Raw genomic sequence first — 14,972 nt, 5'->3', positions numbered from 1 at the left:
AAGGCTGACTGCAAATGCAAGAGAAAGGAAGGCTTCTTGGTGGTAATGGCTTTGGAACAGGTTTTGAAGATGGGTGGGGTATATGCAGAAGGAAATGGGGACAAGGGTGCTCAAGAAGAGGGAATTGCCTAAGCCACGGAATGAAGGCAAGAACCCTCTGGGGATGCTGGATAGTCCCACATGGCCCACAGGTAACCATAAGTGGCTGTAGGTAGCTGATTTTGGCTCTAGGCAAAACTAAGGGCCCCTTCCCCACTCCCACAGCCCCTCCCCACCCTCCTTCGCAGTGAATGGGAAATTATGCTTCCTTTTCTATTTTTCTCCTAAACTGTGAGGTTCTTGAAGGCAAGGAGAAAACCTTGTCACCTTTCCATCCCCAGTAAGGACTTCAAGGCTTGGCCCAGATGGATCCTTAAAATTGATAGAGCTGACAGTCCTGTTTGGAGGAGAGGAAGACTGAGCAATGAGACAGTAAAGATGGACCAGGTCCTGTGACTATCCTCTCCCTATCCTCCCTTGGATGGCTTACAGGCAAATTGAACCCAGCTCACCCAACTTAGCTCATCCCCTCCCCACTCCAAACCTGCAGCATCCCCCGCATTTCTGTCTCTGATCTCTGGGACAGGCACTGGCTTCTTCCTATTATACCATTAGAAACCAGAGGCCCCTCCTTATCCCTCATCTCCAAGTCCAATGCATCACCAAGTCCTACCAAAGTTACCTTCTATATTTTTCTCAAATCTGTGCACCTCTTGCCACCCTGTCATCACCTTCCTGAGCCAAGCATCCTCGTTCCTGGCCTGGCCTGGCCTAGTCCTAATCCATTTCCTTTCTTCCCTTCTTCCCTCCCTCCAGTCCTTTCTCCATACTAATCTAGGTTGGCGTTTTCAAAATGCACACACCACCAATTGCTCCTCCTCTCAGTTACAACTCTGGTTTCAAGACTTCAGTGCCTGTCATTGCCCTCAGGATAAAGATCAAAACAAGGCCCCCAAAACCCTGACCCTGCTTTTGCATCCACCTTCATCTTTGGCCACTTTCTCCCTCACTCTCTGAGCCCCAGGCTCCTGGTCTTTTTCTGTATTATTTCATTTGCTTGAATCTCTCTTCCTTTTCTGTTGATCACTGTTGCCTAATCATCCCCCTCTCACTCTTAAACATCACTTCCTCAGGAAAGTCCTCTGTAACTCTCAGACAAGGCCAGGCCCCACTGGTGTAGGCTCTGGTTAAAGAGGATCTTTCACTTTCCCACTCTTTATCATAGGCTCTAATTGTATGTATTTGAGTCACCTGTTTCACTGGTTTCTGTTTCCACCCAGCCTGTAAGCTGCAGGAGGCCAGAGACTGAAGAGTTCATGGCTTCCAACACACATCTGGCCTAGAGCAAGCCCGAAATAAATATTTGTGGAATAAATGAATTGAACTGCCTGCTGAATGATTTAGGACATATCCTGTTGGCTGTGGAAGACTATTGGAGGGAATCAGGGTTTCAGGACTTTGGGAAGGTGAATGGATTGGAGGGGAGGAGAAAGTGGAGGCCCTGTAGAGTCGAAACTTAAGCAGAAACTTCAGAAGGTACAAAGGAAGTATAATTAGCCCCATCTTCCAGACTGAGATAGCAAGGGTCAGATAGGTTCAGTAATTTGCTTGAAGTCACATACATAGTGAGTTGGCAGAGTCAGTTCCTTGTCCCAGGTCCCAGAGTCCAAGGTCTTCATCATGAGCTAACCTGACTCTGACCCTCATGGCACAGACAGCTTGTCAACAGTGGTCCATATGTGGGTGAGGGGCAGGCCTGGTGCCTGGGTAATGTGGATGCCCCACTGCTATCAGAAGGCCTGACTTATCATAGGCCTTCAGGTAGTACCTTTTGAATGGATGGATGGGGCCAGTTAACAGAAACCACAGAGGCAGGCGAAGCAGCAAAGCTTTGCACCCAACTCATTGTCCTGGGAGCAGCTGCCAAGCAGTCTTTTTTCCACTGAGAAAGAGAAGCACCTTGAACACAAGGGCCATATTGCATTACTCAGGGATATCACCCTGTAGCCCAAGTTCCAGGACAGGGTGTCCTCAGTTTACTCATCTGACCAGAAGGCATGATGTCCAAGCCATGAGGTGGCTGTGCTTCATCACTATCATCATTGTCATTATTTGTTAGCCACAGAGTGACAGCTTTGAAAACAAGAAGTCTAGAGTTTATAGCTTGGAGGGAGGGATGTGGTGAGTGAGAACAAGGGTATGATCACATTCCCTCTTCTCCTGACTGCCCCCAGAAGACCAAAGCCATGAGCAGGGATGTATCTAGAGAGTCAGGAAACCTGGTCTGGGTGGCTAAGCGAAAGGAAACAGCCACAAGTCACAGCCTTGCCTGGCCCTGAGGAGGTTATGCAGGACATCTGGTGGCCAGGGGAAAGGCCAAGGGAACCTAGTGGGGGTTTGATTTAGGTCATACCTGAATGGTCTAGTGGTTTCCCCACTTTCTTCAATTTAAGTCTGAATTTGGCAATAAGGAATTCATGATCTGAGCCACAGTCAGCTCCCAGTCTTATTTTTGCTGACTGTATAGAGCTTTTCCATCTTTGGCTGCAAAGAATATAATCAATCTGATTTCGGTGTTGGCCATCTGGTGATGTCCATGTGTAGAGTCTTCTCTTATGTTGTTGGAAGAGGGTGTTTGCTATGACCAGTGCGTTCTCTTGGCAAAACTCTATTAGCCTTTGCCCTGCTTCATTCTGTACTCCAAGGCCAAATTTGCTGTTACTCCAGGTGTTTCTTGACTTCCGACTTTTGCATTCCAGTCCCCTATAATGAAAAGGACATCTTTTTTGGGTGTTATTTCTAAGAGGTCTTGTAGGTCTTCATAGAACCATTCAGCTTCTTTTAGCATTCCTTGTCAGGGCATAGACGTGGATTACCGTGATATTGAATGGTTTGCCTTGGAAACGAACAGAGATCATTCTGTCGTTTTTGAGATTGCATCCAAGTACTGCATTTCAGACTCTTTTGTTGACCATGATGGCTACTCCATTTCTTCTAAGGGATTCCTGCCCACAGTAGGAGATATAATGGTCATTTTAGTTAAATTCACCCATTCCAGTCCATTTTAGTTGGCTGATCCCTAGAATTTTGACGTTCACTCTTGCCATCTCCTGTTTGACCACTTCCAGTTTGCCTTGATTCATGGACCTAACATTCCAGGTTCCTATGCAATATTGCTCTTTACAGCATCAAACCTTGCTTCTATCACCAGTCACATCCACAGATGGGTATTGTTTTTGCTATGGCTCCATCCCTTCATTCTTTTTGGAGTTATTTCTCCACTGATCTCCAGTAGCATATTGGACACCTACCGACCTGGGAAGTTCATCTTTCATTGTCCTATCTTATTGGCTTTACATACTGCTCATAGGGTTCTCAAGGCAAGAATACTGAAGTGATTGCCGTTCCCTTCTCCAGTGGACCACATTCTGGTTTGTGACATTGTACAGGCGACAGAGATTGAGACCATCCCCAAGAAAAAGAAATGAAAATATGCAAAATGGCTGTCTGAGGAGGCCTTACAAATAGCTGTGAAAAGAAGAGAAGCAAAAAGCAAAGGAGAAAAGGAAAGATATACCCATTTGTCTGCAGAGTTCCAAAGAATAGCAAGGAGAGATAAGGAAGCCTTCCTCAGCGATCAAGGCAAAGAAATAGAGGAAAGCAATAGAATGGGAAATATTAGAGATCTCTTCAAGAAAATTAGAGATAGAGATACCTAGGGAACATTTCATGCAAAGATGGGCTCAATAAAGGACAGAAATGGTATGGACCTAACAGAAACAGAAAATATTAAGAAGAGGTGGCAAGAATACACAGAAGAACTGTACAAAAAAGATCTTCACAACTCAGTGGTCACTCACCTAGAGCCAGACATCCTGGAATGTGAAGTCAAGTGGGCCTTAAGAAGCATCAATATGAACAAAGCTAGTGGAGGTGATGAAATTCCAGTTGAACTCTTTCAAACCCTAAAAAATGATGCTGTGGAAGTGCTGCACTTAGTAAGGCAGCAAACTTGGAAAACTCAGCAGTGGCCACAGGACTGGAAAAGGTCAGTTTTCATTCCAATCCCAAAGAAAGGCAATGCCAAAAATGCTCAAACTACCACACAATTGCACTCATCTCAAACACTAGTAAAGTAATGCTCAAAATTCTCCAAGCCAGGCTTCAGCAGTATGTAAACTGTGAATGTCCAGATGTTCAAGCTGGTTTTAGAAAAGACAGAGGAACCAGAGATCAAATTGCCAACATCCGCTGGATCATTGAAAAAGCAAGAGAGTTCCAGAAAAACATCTATTTCTGCTTTTTTGACTAAGCCAAAGCCTTTGACTGTGTGGGTCACAATAAACTGTGGAAAATTCTGAAAGAGATGAGAATCCCAGACCACCTGACCTGCGTCTTGAGAAACCTATATGCAGGTCAGGAAGCAACAGTTAGAATTGGACATGGAACAACAGAATGGTTCCAAATAGAAAAAGCAGTACATCAAGGCTGTATATTCTCACACTAATTATTTAATTTATATGCAGAGTACATCATGAGAAACGCTGGGCTGGATGAAGCACAAGCTGGAATCAAGATTGCTGGGAGAAATATCAATAACCTTAGATATGCAGGTGACACCACCCTTATGGCAGAAAGGGAAGAGGAACAAAAGAGCCTCTCGATGAAAAGGAGGAGAGTGAAAAAGTTGGCTTAAAACTCAACATTCAGAAAATGAAGATCATGGCATCTGGTCCCAACTCCTCATGGCAAATAGATGAGGAACAGTGGCAACAGTGACAGACTTTATTTTGGGGCTCCAAAATCACTACAGATGGTGACTGCAGCCATGAAATTAAAAGATGCTTACTCCTTGGAAGAAAAGTTATGACCAACCTAGATAGCATATTGAAAAGCAGAGACATCAGTTTGCCAACAAAGGTCCATCTAGTCAAGGCTATGGTTTTTCCAGTAGTCATGTACAGATGTGAGAGCTGGACTATAAAGAAAGCTGAGCACTAAAGAATTGATGGTTTTAAACAGTGGTGTTGGAGAAGACTCTTGAGAGTCCCTTTGACTGCAAGGAGATCCAACCAGTCCATTCTAAAGGAAATCAGTCCTGAACATTCATTGGAAGGACTGATGCTGAAGCTGGAACTCCAATACTTTGGCCACCTGATGCGAAGGGCTGACTCATCCTAAAAGACTCTTATGCTGGGAAAGATTGAGGGCAGGCTGAGCAGGGCACAGAGGGGTCAATTAAACACATCCAATCCCTCAGGGAACTGCCCAACCCACAGTTGACAGACATAAGCAAATGTGTCTGGAGTAAGTTTATAAGAACACTGGTAGCACAAAACACAAAAGAGGAAGCAGTTTGTTCATTCTGGAGTGGAGTGGGGGCCATGTCAGGAAAAGCAACAGAGGAGAAGTGACACTGAGGCAGGGTCCCAAAGGGTTTGTAAAATTTCACCTGGGGAGCAGGAGGGAAGGTGTTTGGTCGGGGCCCACCTGAGCAAGGGCATGGAGGCATGATGCACGTGCTGTGTTTGCTGTGCCCAGAGCTTCTGGCCCAAGTTAGTGGAATGCCAGATGCCTGGAGCCCAGGCTGAGCAGCATCAGGATAGGGAAGGCCCATCCTGGCCACCTGGCTGGGGCGAGGTGGGGGAGCATGTGCTGATCCAAGCTGCCTCCCCTTCAGGGGAAAGGTCGAGGCCATTCACACAGACGATGAACGAATTGGACCCTGTCCCAGTTCTGTGTTCATTTAAAAAAAAAAAATTCGGCATCTGGAGAATCAAAAATAAACCTTTGCCCATTGGGACAGGAAGCCTGGGGACCAAGGGTTTCAGGGGAAGGGTTGGGAGAAGAGTGAGGTAGGAACTGGATTGAGGGTGATCCAGAAAGGAATAGGATGGGAGGGAAGAGTGGCGGGTGGTCTGGGCCCTGCACTACCTGTTCTGGAGAGCCACACACCTCCTGCCCTGCCTTCCCCGGGCCAAATCCTCACCTCATTCTCTGCTGTCTCCACAGCTCTGGAGGCCTGTACTCTGAAAGGTGCTAGAAACAAAGCCTGTGAGTGTGATCCAGACTCCAGAGCCCCTAACGCACCACCACCATGGTAGGAAAAGGTGCCAAAGGGATGCTGGTGAGTACAGGGACCAGACTGCCGCGAGGGGGTGGGGGTTATGAGCACTGTCCGTCCCTTCTGGGGCCTGCTGTCAGCTGCTGGCCCCGACAGGAGGGCCGAGGAGGCTCCATGGGGCCCAAGTCTGGCACTGCCAGGACTCCTGAGTGCTAGGGCTATTACAGGCCCAGGCAGGCAGCCCCTCACCCAGCAGGTTAGATACTGCCACGGTTTGGAGCCCACAGCAGACAGATTCTGCTAAAGGGCCGGAAGGTCCTGCTGGGAGGCAGGAAGCACACTCCCCACCCTCATCACAAGATACCCTGGAGATCAGGCTGCAGTCGATCCTGCCGGGAGGGCTGTCCTGTGGCTGACACCCTGACATCCTCATCCTGTGCTCTGCCTGCTGTGGGGAGCATTCAGTAGGGGCTGATCAAGGAGTCCTCAGAGACTGATTTTTCTCTTTTTCCATTCGAAAAATAGCATAGAACATTTCATGTTGATTTCTCTTGTGAGGTCCTTCAGGAAACATCCCTCTCCCCTTTCCCCAAGACATGGCTCTTCACTGCCCACTGCCTCAGAGCACAGGAGAGGTGGTGCGAAGCAGAGGGCAAGAGCAGGGCCAGCTCATGGATGGATGGCTCATGGATGGACAGAGCAGGCCAGCTCTGAAATCAGAAGGCAGGAAAATACCCCAAGGGCAGCCGTTGTATTCCTTCTCTGGGGATATTGCCTCAAGAACCAGTGAGACTGGGCAGCTGCCCGGGAGGAAGCCAGTGGCTAAGCATGGCACTTCCCTTGGCTCCTCCCTTCCCCACAGGGATTCTCCTGTTGCCGTTCTGTTTCAGTGAAAGACTGACCCAGGGTCTCTTGCAGAGCCCTCCCCAAACAAGCCCTGTCCCACCAGGGATTTCTGGGACTCTTTTGTCCTCGGTCCAGAGACATGCTGTTGGGGAGGGAGCCAAACAGTTGTGCTCCAGGCTGAGGACCCTGTCTCCTGCCTGGTCATGAACTTCCAGCATTCAGCTCTCAGGCCCGCTCTGGTCTGGCCAACTCCTGATTGGAACAAGTCTGAATGAATTAGGCTTCTCAAAGTATTCCTGAGCCAGCCTGAGCTCTTGAGTGCTCAGATGTGGGCAGACATGGAGGTCTCCAGACCCACATACTTGCTAGGGGGGAGTAGATGCCATGATAGGATTAAGACTGGCTTCCTTCTTGCCAGAAGTGTTGGAATTGCCATGGGCCTGTAGCAGAAAGTGGAGTGCAGCTCTGCTCCTCCCTCCATGGAGATTTTGAGTCCCATGAAACCTAAGAAACCCTCTGAGGACTTGCTGGGTGGTCTGCTTTCTCTGGAGTGACCCTGAAAGGACTAGGGTGGGCAGGCAGGGGTGATGTCGGACCCACGTGAGCAGCACAGAGAGCCTGAATCCCAAGGTCCCAGAACCCCTGCTGGGGCTGAGCTTCCCAGACCCCAGGCTCTGCCAGCTAGCCCGTCTATGGAAGGGAATGCTGCCTTGGGACGCCTGTTTCCAGACCAGGATATGCCTAAAGATAGCCAGAGCGTAGTTTCCTTCGTTCCCTTTGACATCTGCCCACTGCTGCTGCATCTGAGGCACCATAGCAGGTCCCCTGGGCACCCCCGGTGGTTGCTCGAGATTCTATTCTTTCTCAGTTCTGCTTATGACCCTGGGCTACACTATTCTCAGGACTCAGTTGGAACCAGTGCTGCCTCCATGTAGCCCTTGTCTCTGAGGAGCACCATCCCTCTTTGCTAACCTGGGCAGCTGTATCTGGACTTCACTAGCTGCCCGTGGTCCCCTAAGGGCAGATCATGAAGGATGCTCCTTCTCTAGAGGCCACGGTGGGGCAGAACAGAGGGAGCTGAGGGCTATGCGTGTAAACCAGGGGCACTTGGACCCTCCAGGTGTGTGACTTCTGTTGCCATGTGTGTCCTGGTATCGGGAGCAGGCAGCTGGCCCTGGCCACGAGGTCCTCACTTCCATCCCCCTGTGCCCCAGGCTTGGGTGTGAAGACATGGGCCCCTGGGGCTTCTCAGTGTCTACCATGTGTCATCCTTGGAGCCTCTGCTGGGCTCCCCATGCGGCAGGTGCCCCGTGGAGGGCAAGCCACTTCCCAGCCCGTGCCCAGGCCCACTGCCTGCCACACATGTTCCTCCTTCCGACTCCCAGCCCAGATGGTCTCTGCCAGGCCAGCTCAGCTGCCTCCCTCCTGCCTCAGCAGCTCCTAGGACAGGGCCATGCAGGAACCCTGGCCAGGGTGCTTCCGAGCCTGGGAGCAGCTGGGATGCTTGGCGGCACCAGGGGTGGTGCGGGGGGTGGTTCCTTTCATGGAGACCTAGTGCCTCTATTTATACACATGTAGGGCCAGGTTTCCTGGGGCTCAGAGGACAGGGAACTGGTAGAGAGGAGCCCGGGACAGCAGAGCCCCACTGGGTCAGCTTTAATCCCATGGTCTCACAGGAAGTCCACCTCAGTCCCCTCCCCTGTGCCTGCTCCCCACTCATATAGCATCTTGGGCAGATAGGCCTTGGTGAGTCTTACTGGTCTCTCCCCACATCTCTGCTGCATTGGGTGCCTCTGGGAAGACTCATGATGAATACAGCAGAGTCACCCAGGCTAGGGTTCCCGGTGCTGGAGCATCTAAATCGTCCTAGAAGGCTTTGAAAGCACCACAGGCCGCCTGGGGCTGTCCCACCCTGATGTGTTCTGTTATGCTTTGACAAAAGTGTTTAGATACTTCTTGTCTGTAGCAGCCATCACAGAGCCTGGTGCACAGTGGATGCTCACCCAGCTTGGGTCCTGGCTTGTGGCAAGTGCTCAACCAGTATGACGTGGCACACATTGGGCACTCACTTAGCACAGTGCCAGGCGTGTGTGCCTGGCCACAGTGCATGCTCACTGTGCTCAGTGCTGACCATATCCTGGGTCCTCACCTGGCCCAGAATTTGGCATACATGGGACACTCATCTAGTGCAGGACCCAGCAAACCACCAGGGCTCCCTGGCATGGGGCTGGCACACAGTGGGTGTTCTCCCAGCACTGGCCCTGGCACACACTGGGTGCCATCCTAGTGCGGTTTGACACACAGTAGGTCTTCTCCTATCTTAGGCACCAACACACAGTGGGCACTCTCCTTACATGACAAGTACTAGCCCGAGGAGGTGCTGTCCTAGCCAGGGCAGCCTGCACAATGACTGGTGATCCTAGATTCACAACTGCCGCCTCCCCAGTGAAATGGACAATATCTAGATCCAGAGGAAAAAGCCCAACCTCCTCAGGCTTCCTCTCTGGACCTAGGACCTGCCCTCCATTCCACTTGGCCTCCCTCCCCACCCTGGACCCCTGGAGCCCACCGACTGAGCTCTGTGGCCTCCCTTCCCCTCACACAGCTTCCCAGCAGCCCCAGCACCCCAGCACATTCCAGTCCTGCCTCAGCAGGACCTTCCCTCAGAGTCACAGGTCGCAAACAAAGCCCCTTGACTCCTTGGCCCTCTGGAGGAATGCCCGCTCTTATTAAGAAAAGTCAGAGGCGGGCTTGGGGGAGCCGGCCTCCCTGAGTGGGGCTAGAGCAGCTGGATCCCACTAATGAGGCCTCATTACAGCCAGTACCCAGCAGGGCTGCTGCTGCCTGCTGTCTCCATATGGCCAGAGCCAGAGAAAGCTGTCCAGCCAGGGCTGCCTGTTCTGGGCACCTGGCCCAGGCCAGGGCAGCCAAAGCCCACAGCCCACCCTGGGTGGAGGTGAGCGTTTGGGCATCATGGGTGACTGGGCCTTCCTGGAGCCGGTGGCCCAGCCAGGAGCTTGGCCCTCAGTCTGGACTAGCAGGAAGTCAGCGGAAGTCAGCAGAGCGTGTCTGGGGACTCGGCTGCATGAGGCTGGCCTGGAAACAGCTCAGTCGCTAGGGTCTGAGGCCATTCTCTTGGGAGACTTGCTTAAGCCAAGATCACTCCCCATCTTCTCTCCCAAAATGGTCATAGTATCATACCCACCTCGAGGGATAAATGAGTTAGTATATATTAATATGAAGTGTTTAGGACAGCATCTGGCTCACAGTAAGCACTTCATATATATTATCTATTACTGTTATTTATAATGCTTACTAGCTTCAAAGATGGGTAGATATGATCCCTATTTTAGAGATAAAGAAACTAAGACTAGACAAGTAAAGTAACTTGTCTAAGGAGATGCATAGAGGGAGATCCACCAGAGCTGGGGTTTGAACCCAGGCCTGTCTGACTCTAAAGACTTTGCCCTTTAAAAATAATGATGTTGGGACTTCCCTGGTAGTCCAGTGGCTAGGAACCCACCTTGCAGTGCAGGGGACATGGGTTCGAGGCTGCTGGTCAGAGAACTAAGATCCCACATGCCGTGGAGCAACTAAGCTGTTGCACCACAGCTACTGAGCCCGTGCACCACAACCAAAGAGCCCGTGCGCTGCGCTTAGACCCAAACGGCCCAATAAATATTTTTAAGAAAATAACAAAAAAGGTTAAAACAGTATCATCCTGCCATGTTCCTATTGGCGTCAGCACACTTACCAAACTCACAGGGAAGCTGTCCTTTACATCAGAATTCATGCTTGATCTTAGGTTACTAAGATCCTACTTTGTACCTTGCCCACCCATCAGTTTCCAAAAACTGAAAGCTGTGTCTTCCCAGCACCAGAATGCTCATGCCCACCTTCCTGGTCACTGGTTTGTGGTGTCCCAGCACCCACTGGAGACTGACCAGTGAGTGTGGCCTCAGAGAAGAGGGATTGAGGGTCTGAGTGACGTTCTACCCAGACCACTCAGCACACTCTTCCAGAGGGACCTCCTCAGGTTCTAGGTGACGCAGTGCTAATCCTCAAGAGTCCGTGTTCTGCAGCTGCCCTCTTGGCTAATGCTGTCTTTCTTCAGACAGGTGACAGCGCAGTTCACCAGGCCACAACTCTTTTGCAGCCACAACTCAGTCAGTCACATTCTTCTATGAGGACACACTCTACCATCTTGGCGGGCTGGAGATCCCCAAGTCCTGGGGGGATTGCTCCAGTGCCCATCACCCCTCAGGCCACAGCACTCTGCGAAGTCTGAGATGCTCTGGTAGTGCCCTGTGGCTACGTCCCCTTCTCCCTGCCCCTTCACCATCTCTAGTGCCCAGAGGTACCCAACCTCATTACCAGGAGCCCACCAAGTGCCAGGCCTGTATGCTCAGAAGCATCTGGGCCCCAGACCCCACTCTAGAATGGGAATGAGCTGCCCTCTCTCTCTCTACTGTGCCTGCTCTGCCTCACCCTGTGGTTGTGAGTGTGTGTGTGCGTTTTGTTCCAATAACTTGCTGGGAACAAGGGAAAAACACAACAAGCCCCACGCCTCACTCTAGCTGTGGAGCATCCTCGCTGGGCTGCATGGGGACTGGCCAGAGTGGGAGGGCCAGGGGAGGGGGTAAGCAGAGTTTCAGGAGGAGATGAGGTAAAAGTAGTTGATGCTGCCCAGCAGGCAATGGAAGAGGCAGGGGATGCATCAGTGTCGCCCGGAGCTGGCAGAGGTGTGAATGAGTGGAGGAGACACACGCACTCCACTCCAAGTGTTCACCCCAAGATGGCGGCGGCTCAGGGACCTGCAGACCCCTCCTCCCCAGAACAGGTCAGTCATTTTCCAGGAGGTCAAGCCCCCTCTCTGGTGCCAGGCAGACTGGGAGGCAGGACTTGGGGTGGGGAGAGGGGCTGAGTGGTCTGTGCCACGGAGGGGCAGGCACAGCCAGCCAGAGAGACAAACACCAGCAAAAGTAATGCAGAAAGTTGCAACTGTGCAAAGGAGCAGGAAGAGTTAGCTGTGTGGCGGGGGCGCGGGGGAGGAGAATGGGGGTGTGAGGGCTCCCCCAGCCCAAGGACCTGCTGAGAATCTGCTCTGTGTATCAAAGTTGCATTGTCCTAGCTCCCGGGGAGATGGGCCAGAGGTGCCCAGGAATTGTACTAATCATTTTGGCCCCATTGTCTGTGCCATGGCAGTTACTCCTATGGGGAGAGTGGGTGAGGGGGCAGGGGGACTTGGTACAGGGGCTGCATGGTGAGGATGGGGGAAGGGGGCAGGCAAGCAACTCAGCTGGGAGGTGACAGACCCTGCGGAATGTTTGCCAGTGTCCAGGACTAGGACCCGGGTGGGGTGGGCACCACTGGTGTGCCCTCATCCCTGGAAGCTGGGGGTGGGCGGGGATGGCAGGCACAGTGTGGCTGATGGCAGTGAGGGAGAGGGGACTGGGACGGTCACCTTCTTTCTCTGCAGCTCATCCTGACTTGACCTCCAGAAGGCAAGAGAAGGCATGTCCTCTAGGGAGAACTGGGTTGGGTTTGGGAGTAGCATTATGCAGGGCTGCCCTCCACCCTCAGGACTGCCAGGATCAGCAACCAAAGCCACTTCCAAAATGCCAGCCTGCTGCCAGCCGATGGGGCAGAGGCTGCTCACGACTTCCACAGTGCAGGGCAGGACTGCTGGGCTCCAGGGCAGAGACAGAGCCCACCCAAAGGTCCCATCACTACTCCCAGGGTCTGGACTGGAGCCCGGCATGCCTAGGCTGCATCTCCTGTCTGCCGTCCACAATTTTGGCAAGTCAATACTGGCAGAGCCCTCTGCTAGTCAGGGCTCTGGGATGAAACAGCACCGGGCACGTCCTTGCCTCTCTCACCTCCCATATGAGGCCCTGATCTCCTGAGAGGTACCGTGAGGTTTTCCTTGAGGCTGGAGACACTAATAGCCCCTGTATACTGCTCGAGTCTGGGGTAGATTTTCCCATGGTCCTGCTCCTCCAGCCCGGCCCTTGACTCTTTCCCGTGTCTGGATCAGGAAGCTAGTTGAAGGATGGAAGGCTCTGTCATTGCAGGGCAGGTGCTACCTCAGGAAGACAAGTTGGGGAACCAAGAACCAAAGGGCGTTAGGTCACAGGGTTTCCCGAGGCAGCCACGCTTTACTGTCATGGCTGTTCTGCCTGTATTCCCGCTCTGGAGCTCAGAGAAGGCTGCCAGGGATCTGGATTTGGCTTAAGGTCAGTCTAGGATATAGGGTCTTGCCTGTTCTCCTCTGCAAAGTTTGTCTAGGATAGGACTTCATCCCTTGAGCAAACCCTGGGGCTTCAGAGTCCTGGACAAGAAGCCTGCCAGCTCTCAGCAGGGTCTGCCCTGCCTGGCCTGCTCCAGGAGTCCTCAGTGTCCACCATGAGCAGAAGAGAGAGCTCTCAATTCACAGTAATATCCAGTGGACACTGCTCTTGGAGGGCGGGAGTTGGCAGCCTGGGCACAGCTATCACCCAGAGTAGAAACCTGGGCTGCCTCTGAGTCTGGACACGGAACAGGGAGGGGCGCCTCTGCAGTGTGGGGTTGGGGGAGCTCTGGTTTCTGCTGTTGGAGCTGAACTGCCTGAATTCTAGGAGCTCACCCAGAACAGTGAATAAACAGAGTGCAGAGGGCTAGGGAGAGGACTTACATAAGCAACTACTCAGTGTGGCTCACACTCCTGGGCAGGGATGGGGTGGGAGGTTGTGAACACAAGACTGGTCGCAGATCCTTGTGCAGGCATGGACACTGCTGCCTCAACCTAAGACTGCTTCTTAGGTCAGGGGCGCTGAGGGTCTTACGTGTGTATGTCTTTGCATGGCAGATGTCATGGAGAATGATCAGCCAGCCTATCCACATAGGCGTGGAAGGCACGTCCTATAGCCTGCATCCTGCTGAGCCTGGGGAAGCTTGGGCACAGGGCGAGGCAATCCCCACCCAGGACATCACCCATGAGGCTTATGAGGACAAGTCAGAGGTGAGGGTAGGGGCTATCCAGGGAGCCCAAGGAGGAGGGATCAACCCAGAAGGGCACCAGGCCACTCTGGTTTAACTCACCACCCAGGTGTGAGCGAGGGAGGGAGGCTGGGAGGGCAGCGAGGGGCAGCAGACAGTGGGAGATGGGTGATGGGCAGCAGGAGCCTGGAGCCTGGCCAGTCGGCAGGGCTGAGCTGGGTTTGGCAGACGGGCCACCAGTCTGGGTCAAACCCATGAGCACAAAGATATTCTTTTGTGGGCACCTCAGAGCCAACAGGGACTGTTACTATCAGTGACAGGCCTTCCACCCAGCAGGTAAAAAAGAATGGAGGGCTTAGAATGAGGAAAATTATGCAAGGAGAAAAAAACTTGTGCAGCATTAGAAAAGTCTCACTGGCCTTGGGCATTGCTGTCCAGGAAGGAAGTGGAGGGGAGTCCCCAGAGGAGGGCTGAAAGGGAACTAGAGCCCCCAGGAAGCCCCACAGAAGGACCCTTGTTCTTGGAGGAAGGTGGGCTTCCTCTGTCCTTTGCTGAGCGCCACGCCCTCACCAGTCAGACTGCCTGCACATAGCTGCACTGGAATGAAAAGTCAGAGGCCTAGCTGTGGACTAGGCCCCCCATGGCAGCATTCCCTCCACAACTCCTGAATGGGGCACTGAAGGGCTGGGATACAGGGCCAGGGAGCAGCGGCTGGTGCTGCTTCTGCTGGGAGCTCCTCCCACCACTTGCATCATTGCACCTCCTTCTGCATAGCGGACCCCTCGTGTTGTCTGTTACTTCCCGCCACAGTCCCAGCCCCAACTCCAGTTCCAGGCTCCAGTCCCCCCAGGCTTGGGCCTCCAAGGGGCACAGCCAGCAGGGCTGAACTGTGGAGCGCAAGGCTCGGTAGTGTGCGGCTCGTCAATGCCACCACTGACTCCTGAGGGCTGAGTCAGCCTGTGACTCGCTGCTGGCCACCCTCCCAGACCAAGGGAGGAGCAGAGACCTCAGAGGCCCACTTGGTCAGGCCTTGAACATCAAACCT

The 14,972-nt window shown here is 52.5% G+C and overlaps 1 protein-coding gene across 12 annotated transcripts in view; it reads left to right on the top strand.

Annotated features, from left to right (window-relative positions):
• The window catches only part of LOC129625549 (sodium- and chloride-dependent glycine transporter 1-like), a 34,795-nt gene that overhangs the window by 3,067 nt on the left and 16,756 nt on the right, over positions 1-14,972 (top strand). For 6 of the 12 annotated variants that reach the window (XM_055544048.1, XM_055544049.1, XM_055544040.1 and 3 more), the window contains exons 2-3: positions 6,052-6,166; positions 11,640-11,789. In XM_055544048.1, the coding sequence (XP_055400023.1) occupies positions 6,137-6,166; positions 11,640-11,789 (180 nt within the window). In that variant the 5' untranslated portion in view covers positions 6,052-6,136. The remainder of the gene's footprint in view (positions 1-6,051; positions 6,167-11,639; positions 11,790-14,972) is intronic. The other 6 variants (XM_055544045.1, XM_055544051.1, XM_055544050.1 and 3 more) reach the window with 2 other exon arrangements.

This window comes from Bubalus kerabau, chromosome 13 (assembly GCF_029407905.1).
Source record: "Bubalus kerabau isolate K-KA32 ecotype Philippines breed swamp buffalo chromosome 13, PCC_UOA_SB_1v2, whole genome shotgun sequence".
Classification (NCBI taxonomy): domain Eukaryota; kingdom Metazoa; phylum Chordata; class Mammalia; order Artiodactyla; family Bovidae; genus Bubalus; species Bubalus kerabau.
Note: the sequence above shows the minus strand (reverse complement) of the source record. Positions and strands in the feature narration are given on the sequence as shown.